The sequence below is a fragment of the Solanum stenotomum genome, chromosome 2 (genome assembly GCF_019186545.1).
Source record: "Solanum stenotomum isolate F172 chromosome 2, ASM1918654v1, whole genome shotgun sequence".
Taxonomy (NCBI): domain Eukaryota; kingdom Viridiplantae; phylum Streptophyta; class Magnoliopsida; order Solanales; family Solanaceae; genus Solanum; species Solanum stenotomum.
The window spans coordinates 58,141,845-58,151,923 of NC_064283.1; the positions used below are offsets into that span (position 1 = coordinate 58,141,845).

General features: G+C 31.4%; 1 protein-coding gene across 1 annotated transcript; it reads right to left on the bottom strand.

Annotated features, from left to right (window-relative positions):
* Window positions 1-555: 555 nt before the first annotated feature.
* Window positions 556-8,661, bottom strand: LOC125854974 (uncharacterized). The gene is made up of 10 exons (XM_049534587.1): window positions 8,545-8,661; window positions 7,812-8,051; window positions 6,711-6,915; window positions 6,289-6,379; window positions 5,501-5,646; window positions 3,256-3,499; window positions 2,442-2,546; window positions 2,048-2,230; window positions 1,483-1,684; window positions 556-1,222 (listed from the first exon to the last, which is right to left on the bottom strand). Exons 2-10 carry the CDS (start codon window positions 8,044-8,046, stop codon window positions 738-740), a joined length of 1,896 nt encoding a protein of 631 aa, XP_049390544.1. The 5' UTR covers window positions 8,047-8,051; window positions 8,545-8,661; the 3' UTR covers window positions 556-737.
* Between the last annotated feature and the right edge of the window lie 1,418 nt (window positions 8,662-10,079).

Below are 10,079 nucleotides of genomic sequence, written 5' to 3' on the forward strand. Positions count from 1 at the left end.
CGAAACGTATTTCGATTTTTTTGAATTTTGTAGTAAATACACTATGCACATGCATGTTGATATAATACACTATACACATACTATTTTTTTGCGGAACACTTAATAGTTACCACCATTCATACAATAATAGGAATTAATTTTGATACTTTACATTGTCAGCAAAGTTTTTAAATTCGTATCAAATACCTTGAAATAAAATAAGATACAAAGAAGTATTAAACAACTATAAGATTTAGTATATGTGGTTTACATGTTACAATAGCTATCAGTTATCAGGAGGATGGTTTGTCTGTTCTATTGCTTCCTATTTGGTGTTCGGTACTTATTTTATGATTCGACTAATTCAAATTCGTGTTAAAAAATTTTACTTAAAGAATTAAACATTTCCTATTAAAGGTGATTCCATTCTCAGAAGTAGAACTCAAAATCTTTAATTAAGCATGTAGAAATAGAGGTTTTTCCGATGAAGGATATTCAACTGACCACTTCTCTGCCACCGTAGCCCCACCCCCACCCCCTAATTTTATTGTAAGTTACAAAAATGACAAAAACACATAACAAAGCAAAAAGAGTTCCATTTCCATTACTCCACTTATCAAAGTTTCTAACAACATTGCCTCTTTTACATATGCAATCTTTGCACTAAACTCATATCATAAATTGGTAACATAATAGTTGTTGTATGTTTGGACCTCTTGTCGTTTGTTTGTGTGAAAAAAGAAAAAAAAACAGTTGTTTTAGGCCTTGACAGGTTCAGTGGTAAGTCCAAATCCAAAAGGGAACAAAGGGTCATAATGTGAATCACCAACATTCATAGGGAGTTGATCAACAGTCTTGAACCAAGTCCTTGCTAGTTTTCCAGTAAAACCATAATCACCAAACAGGACATCAGCTACACCTTGTCCTTCTGTTCCTGGTAACCAAGCTGCTACAACTGCATCCATTTGAGCTAGGTATGGTTGGATCACAACCGGACGCCCCGTGAGAAGCACAACGACACATTTCACCGAGGCACAAACCGTGGTCATGATGTCTGGACCAGGTGCGGGGATTGTTAAGTTTAGGCTGTCACCTGAACCTTCCGCGTATGGGGTCTCTCCCACCACGACTATAGCGTAGGAGAAACTGTTGGACTTGACGAATTCGCTATCCGGATTTTCCTTATACACAACCTTTGTTTCTGGATCAACTTTGTTCTCTATGGCTGAGAGGATTGTAGTACCTGTCCAAAAAAAGTTGCTAATTGATCAGTGTACAATATTGTTGTACTCTTTCTTAGGTAGGTTTACTAATAGGTCATAGCCTGACTCGTTCAACTCAAATTCGGACATATAAGTTCAGGGTTATGTTGCTTAGACTTCATAGAAAATGTTGTTGTGCACGTGTTGGATCCTTAAAAGATGCACGACTTTTGGAGGATCAGACATGCACATATCGACATTTTTGAAGAGTCTGAGCAACTTTGAGGGATAAGAAATGTACCAATTGTTGTGTTTCCGCTAAGTCCTTGCCATGTAATGGTCCATCCACCACATTGGTATCCCATATTGTTAGCATGGGCTCCTGCAACTAATATATTTGTTGCTTTTTTTGGAAGTGGCAAAACTGGTTCATCTGCATTTGCTCCATTTTTCAACAAAACAAGTGACCTTCTCACTGCTTCTCTTGCCAATTCTCTATGCTCCTACAAGATTGTAACACAACAAAGATGAATTCAAGATTTTACCTTTTCCGAGTTTATAACTTGTTATCTCATCTAGGAAAAACGATCAAGAAATTGAGCATCTTTGTCCTTCATTTGACCTTTTGGTCTAGTTTTACCCCTACCATTAGAAGAAAGTCTCGTTTTTTCCCTTGAACACTAAAGGAGCTCCAACGTAAGGACATGTGGAGTCCATCGTCTTATGTTGGAGCTCCATTAACGGCAATGACAAGTACGAGACAATTGGTAACGACAAGAATATGAACGGGCCAAACATATAAAGGAAGGCAAATCGAACAATTTTAAACATTTTCCCTATCATTTATCGCTACACATTGAACTTACCGGGCATCCAAGATATTTCGTCAAACTATAATCAGCAAGAGGGTTCTCAAAAAGTCCCATTTGGAACTTCACCCTGAGAATTCTCTTGACTGCATCATCGATTCGAGTCATTTGAACAAAGTTGTTGTTCACTAAATATGTTAAACCATCAATGAATTCTGTATAGTTGTAGGGCAACATAACCTGCAATATACAACAAGGAAAAGAGCAAGCATTAGTTCTTTAAAGGTCATGTAAATCAAGTCGAAACTCGTTCTTCATGTTGTAAAATCGTGTGATAGTACGAGACAGATTCAGAATTTAAACAGCTATTACAGATATCGTTGATTCGCCCACAACGTGCACAAATTATAAAATGGATATACATTTTGATATAAATTGATTAGTTACTAACCATGTCAATGCCAGAATTGACACCTTCAAGAATGGAATATGTATAGTTTGTATGCCAAGGATAAGTAAGCTTATCAATTCCTGCCCAATCTGAAATAACGAACCCCTGAAACAAATTCCACAAACATTCACAAAGTTAGTTCGAAATCCCCATCTTGTTGCATCCTATGTTGCTCAGATCCTCCAAAAATGTCATCACAATCGTCTCGAACTTCCAAAAACAATTGCATTTTTTGAAGGACCCGAGCAACATTCATAATGTTAATTTGAAATCCCATCTAGTTGCATCCTATGCTGCTCGAGTCATTCAAAACTGCCATCGCACTAATGTCGGATCCTCCAAATTTTTTGAAGAATTAGACAGGGGTGCAACAATACTTTTGGAGGTTCCGAGTAATATATAGGTTGTGTCTATTGAACACTATAATGTTGCTCGGATCCTCTAAAATGTTTGAAGAATTAGACACGGGTGCAACAATACTTTTAGAGGTTCCATGAGCAATATAGGTTGCATCTTTTAAACACTACAATGTTGCTCGAATCCTCCAACAACGTTCCCACACCGTGTCAGATCCTTAAAAAATATTGTCGCACTTGTGTTAGATCTTCCAAAACAGTGCGACAACACTTTTGGAGGGTCTAAGCAACATAGATTGCATCTATAAACACTACAAAATGTTGTTGTATCCGCATCAAATTCTCCAAAATAAATGTATTTATGAGAATTCGACATGGGATACAACAACATTTTTGAAAAGTCCAAGCAACATACAGGTAGTTAAATTCACAAAGAGAGGATAGAATTAGGAATTTACTCTGAATCTAAGTGTGCCTTTAAGAAAACCAGTAACCATTTCTTTATTTTCATGCATTCTGAGACCATTCCAACTTGAATAGGAAACCATAACAGTAGAAACACCTTTGATGATTGAACTATAGTAACCTGCCATATGTATACTAAGCAAACCATGTCTATCAATAATTGTATTGTTTTCATTGATTCCTTTTACTGTCCCACCATCTCCTACATAATGCTTAGCACAAGCAGCCACCTTTTTCCTGTAACAAATAACAGTGACGGAGCCAGAAATTTCATTAAAACACATTCGAGGTTAGTAACAACGCAACAACAACATAGTGTTCTAGGTTTACCAACAACAACACACGCGTTTGAGGTTTAGCAACAACAACAACATACGCGTTCGAGGTTTAGTACAAGTGTATAAAATGTATTTTTTGACTTATATATGCAGAGTATAATTTTATGATAAAAGGTATTCAACTGACTGTCTTTCGCTCTATGTAGCTATCTATGTACATCATTGTATAGGGATAATACATAGATGCTACATTAGGCCTCAACTTGTTTTGAAGTTTTAATTATACACTTAAATTTGAAAGGTGATAAAAGACGAGTCTAGAATTTAGACTTGATGAATTCAATCTTCAAGGTTGGTACTTTTTACGACTTTTGAACACATTGTACTTCATCCTAGGAAGTGTCTGACACGTGGCACTCACAATGCAACATGTGTCGTAACATAACCAGACACGTAAAAACACCATACACACATCACACCCATATTCTACAACAACAATAAGATACGATCTATAATTTTATAAGTAGGGTCTGGAGAGTTCAGATGTATGCTGACGACACCCGCATTCTATATGTTAAATAATTGTTACCTTCCAACATTATATATATATAAATTTTAAATTGAAGAATAATGTATTAGGTAGAAATCTTGTGTTTTTATATTACACATCACCTTCTTTTCTTTTTTTTTGATTTCTAATAAGTGGAAAAAGTGGTCCATGTGACCAAGTCTATGTCATGCTAAAAAAGCCCATAAAACAAAAAAAATGTCTGTGTGTCACAATTCAAATGGACCAAAAAATTTGAAATTTTTGCACCTAGTTTGTTTCACAATTATTGTCTTTTTCTTATTGGCTCTATGTATCATAATCACATGCATCACAAAAACCATATCCTATGCTATATATACCAAATAGTTCCAAATCACATGCCTTACTTTTAGAAATCAGTTACCCCACTTTTTTTTCAAAAAAAAAAAAAGCACTAAAAAAGTAGGAATAATTATCAACAACTTTTGTCATTAAACAATAAAAAATTATTTTATTGATGCTAATTTTATTTAATGATGGATTAATATAAATTATCAAAAGATTATATTAGTTATAAATTGTTTAGCAAAATATAAATATTGAATTTCGTATTTAATTTTAATTTATTTAGTTATTATGGTGAAGTTAAAAAAATCCGTCAATGATAATAAAGGAGGAGAGTTGGATAGGTGAAAATCAGGCCAAAACTAAAGAATCTCTTTGCAAGAAAATTACATTATATATCAGTTTGAACATTTTTAATAAAAAATTAGTATGACTTTATATTTATAACAATCAACATAAAACTAATTAATCTATAATAAATTCTTGTTGGATATTAGAAAAAAGATACAAGAATAAAAATTTACACATATACTTTAATTTATTTGAGACTGAAGCGGAGTAATTATAAAAAGTAATCTCCACCTTCTTTCCAAATATATATATATATGACAAGAAATCCAATAAAGTAAAAAGAAAAATGCTGACTTATTAATCATTATTGTATGCATGTGGGTTGAAGAAATCATTGAATTCAAGGTTATGGACTTTTTATGAAAATCCATGTGAATTATGCCAAAAATATCTTTTGTAATCAAATCCACATCATGATTAATATGAACTAAATAATTTAAATAGTGCACACACTACATGAACCAAAAGTGAAATAGTAGCTAATAATGTGTTCTTAATAACAAATAATGTCAACATTAATTAAACATAGATAGATCAAGAAACTTGTAGAATAGGTATTGGTGGTCTAACTTATATGTGAACTAAAACTACTGAATGAAGTCATTTATTATCCTTTAGCTCCGCCCCGGACGGCTACAAGTTAATTAAGCGAGTGAATTTTACTTTTTTATCGATCAACTAAAAATATTATCAATACATATAAATTAAATTTCGAAGGGAATAAAAAGAACTTACTTGTTAGCAACAAAAGGGACTCCTAATCTACCATTAGAAGGAACATCTCCTTGTAATCCAGGTACCATTTCACTCATTGACCTAACAATATTTGGATCTTCACTATAACTCTCATAACATCTGCCCCATCTTGGATCTCTGCAAACCTAGATCAACAAATTTTAAATTATTAATACTGTATAAAAAAATTAATTATATAAATTGACGTGTATGAGATTCTTTTAAAGTTATGTACTTTTGAAGAATCTGTGCATCATAATTTTAACCTATGATCATCAGTTACTAATTATTTTCACCAAGTTACCACCTAACTATCAATGCATAAAACATAAATCCATAATAGAAATCTCAATTCAAGGGAATTAAGTCAATTTATCAGAAAATATGGAAGAAAATTAATTTTGTTTGTTTTACATCCAACGTTCAGTACTCATTTCAGAATCTGATTAATCCAAAATCGCAAAGGAAGTCTCATTTTATGGGGTAATGCACGCCCTATTAAAGATGATTTTATTCATATGACTCGAACCAAAAATATGTGGCTAAAGATGAAGAGGGTATTAATCAACTCACTACAACATTAGGTGGTAAAAAACTGTTTTTTTATAAAAAAAAAAATTGTTGAAGAAAATCTATATTGTTTGGACTTCCCAAAGATGTTATCACATTCGTGTCAAATTCTTTAAAATGTACTACTTTTGAAGGTTTTAACAAGCATCTAGTGATATTTTTAAAAAATCCGAGCAACGTACGTAGAAGAAAAATACTAGTAGTTGATGGAACATTACCGCAAGACAAGGTGCAAAAACATATGGAATTCCAGTTGCTCTAGCTTCTAATGCAGTTGCAGATCCAATCCTCTTGACCAATTGAGGATCCCTATTAATTAACCAAAAATAATTGATAAAAAATTAGCTAATCATCAATTTATGATAAAAAGAAAAAAGAAAAAAAACAAGTTTGATGCATAAAATATTTCATATTGATCTAAAGCTAAGTTAGAATTTCAAGTTTATCGGTTTCAGACGATAGAAAAGACAGCGTATTGGATTCTGAATAAACTAATCAAGGGTCTAGACTAAAGCTATTAGTTTCAGCCGAACACATAGGGTCATACCTAGCTAGGGGGTGTAATTAATGTAGACAACTTATTCTGATATAACACGTGATCCATTAATTATAATTTTATCGTTGTTCCGAGACAATTTACCTTATTACTCCAAGAGCAACATTGTGAGGAAAAATTGTAGCTTTATAGACATTGTTGTTGCCATGAACAGCATCAATTCCATAAATCATAGGTATTCCAAGTCTAGTTGATAATGAACCTTTTTGAAAACCATTTATCATATCAATCCAATCTTCTGCTGATGCTTCTTTCTTAGGCACACTTCCTCCACCACTCAACACACTCCCTGCTCATAAAAAAAGACGGATTCAAGATTTAGAATCAGTAGATTTTATAATAAGTCATATTTATTAAAGGGGTTCAACTATATTCATTTTGTCAAAAAATTATACCGTGTATAAAGATAAATTCACATAGCAAATTATTGAAAAATGGTCATTTACGTGTATAACGAATTTAGGATTTAGAAGTAGTAGATTCGGTAAAGAAATGATCATATTTATCAAAGGAGTTTAACTGTATTGTTTTGTTGAAAAATTATATATATATACAAGTGAATTCACATAGCGAAATATTATAAAATGGTGACGGTTTCAGGATTTAGAAACAACCCATGGCATCTAGTGGTGAGACCATATTTATCAAAAAGGGGTTCAACTGAATCCACTTTACTAGGAAATCGATAACATCACATAACAAAATGTTTTTTAAAATTGACTCTTTTGTATGTTTACAGGCAATAGCAAGGGCAGAACTACAATATTAGGGACGTGTTGAAACTAATCCATCCAGTAACTTCTACTTAGATCTTGTATTTATATTAGGAAATTCATTAAACATATAAAACAACTTGATTATGACACTAGTAACTAAAATGAGCTATGAATTCGATAATAAGTTCAGAACTCATAAACTTCAAATTCTAACACCACCTCTGTAACATCAAATTCAGAATTTAAAACCAATAGATCCAACCAAACCCATTCACAAAGCCACATTTACCAAAATGGAGTCCAACTAAATCCCTTTCATCAGAAAATCATACTGCATACATAAACAAACTCAAACAACAAAATATCTTAAAACAAACAGTGACGGATTCAGAATTTAGAACCAGCGGGTTCAACTGAACCCACTGGTCACGTCTACTCTAAATCCGTCACTGTCTGTTTTTTTTTTTACCTAGGTAGTACTTGTTCATAACCTTTGGAGTTGCAGAAGTACGATCAATTTGTATCATTTGCCCAATTTTTTCCTCCAAAGTCATTCTTTTCATTAAATCTTTGATTCTTCTGTTTAAGGGCTTGTTTGGATCTTTGTATGTAATGTATTCTTCTGCATTTACAGCTAAAATAATCCAACAAAATAAAACTAGAAAATTTCTCATCAAGAATCCCATTTTGGATCTCCTCTGCATTTTTCCTTCAAGGAAACATAGCAAAAATTAGAACAAAAAATAAAAAAAATTTAAAACAAAGTTAAAATTTTGAGTTTATGAGTTCTGAATTCTAAAACAGACAGACTAGTAGGTTCAAAATAACAACAAACAAAAAAGATATTCCGTGTAATTTCACAAGTAAAATCTGAAAAGTATAAAATGTATGCACTTTATCTCGGAATTTATAAATACAAGTATAAGATAAGAATCAAAACTACTGAATTCTGTTAAACCAGTAAACAGACTTGTAGCTCCGCCCCTTAAATGCAGCCTCCAGAATTTACTTTTTTTTTTGGTTGATTATCTGAAGATAATTAATATTTTTTTTAAATTCAGAGCAAATTTTATTTGAAAATTTAGAGAAAACCAAAACAGAGCTAAACTTTAGTAAATTTCTCCTTTTTTTTTTCTATTTTCAGCAGAAGAAATGCTAACAATAAAAATATAGAAGAAAATATAATGAATTTTGGAACTTACAGATAAAAATGCAGACTCTTGAAGATTTTTTTTTTTTCTGTTGATTTTCTGAAGATAGTTTTTTTTTTTTTTTTTGGGTGGGAGGAAAGTGATTTTTAGTACTGTTTAATATAGTAGTATGTAAGGTTTAAATAGGGAGAGAAGCTATGGATAGTACACTTTTTAAAAGGAGTTATGGATTTTTTTTTCTTTTAGCCATTTGACATTCTAAGTCGTTTGGTCGGAAACAAGTTATATCAGGATTAGTTATCCTGTGATAACTTATCCCACCAGGTATATGGAATAACGTATCCCATCACTATGATATAGATGGTGAGATAAGTTATCCCAAACATAGCAATCAAACAACATAAATTTTTTTTTTATCCCATTACTATTATTTTTAATCCCTCACACTAAGTGAGCCCTAAGATTATTTGTACCGCGGGCGAATAATCTTAGTTGGATCGATGTCATGTGACATGGCTTAGTTAAATTTTGTTTTTATCTTTTAAAATGGTAGAATTATTGGTTCAACGTGTCCTTTCCCTTCTAGTTCAAAAGATTTTTAAAAAAAATGAAAATCATCTGAGGTTGGATATTTACATTAAAATCCAATTGATTTAAATTTGCACCACATAGCGTTTATTCAGGAAAGTTTTCTACTAAGAGTTTTTTTAAAAAATTAAAATTCAAAATTAAAACTCTGATTAAGAAAGGAGTGGCTTCAACTATTATACCCTTTTTTTGGTAGTTCTAAAGGTTGCAGAATTAGCTTCATTATATAATATTATTTCTAATAAATCTATGGCTTGATTTATGTAAGAGAAAATGATAAAGGTTGTTGAGAAGAAATATAACAATGTATTTAAGTTCATTAATATGATCTTAAAAAAATATTTTTTGAATTGTTGTTAAGCTGATTTGGTCTTTTTTTCACTCTTTTAAATGAGGAGATTGTTTAGGAAAAAAAATTGATGTATGTTATTAATTGACTCGATTAAATTTAAATTTGTACTAATAAATTTACCAAAAAGTAAAATGTTCCTTAATAAGTGGTTATTTTGGGTATGATGATCAAAGGAAAAAAAAAAGTGGTTATTTGTTTCCAAAATATTGAATTAAGAATTTCTTTTAGATAAAATTCTAGCTTTGCTAATGCATAAAATAAAAACAAAGGAGTATTACTTATTTAAACTACAAAATGACATGAAGATAATACAATTACAAAGTCAAAAAACTTTTCATAGATATTACTTTTTAATAATTTAATTATTTGTTTTATAAGTTTGTTGTACATATTTGTCCATTCTAAAAGAGAATAATTTCAAACAAACTTTTTGGTACTCCCTCCGTCCACTATTGTTTGTCAGGGTAAGATCATGCACAATTCTTAAGAAAAATTTAATATAATGTGCAATTTGACTAATATAGCCCTACTATCAATCATTATTAAAATGGTTTGTATTTTTTGAAAATTGTAAAATAATTTTTTTCATATTAAAGTAGTCTTGTAACTTTAAAATTGCTACTTTTTTAAACTAGTAGTAATGTAC

Coding starts and splice junctions, on each gene's coding strand:
- LOC125854974 (XM_049534587.1), bottom strand. CDS start 8,046: ATGCAGAGGAGATCCAAAATGGGATTCTTGATGAGAAATTTTCTAGTT. Junction 6,380..6,710: donor GTTGCTCTTGGAGTAATAAG/GTAAATTGTCTC, acceptor GTTAATTAATAG/GGATCCTCAATTGGTCAAGA. Junction 2,547..3,255: donor AAGGCACACTTAGATTCAGA/GTAAATTCCTAA, acceptor AATTTGTTTCAG/GGGTTCGTTATTTCAGATTG.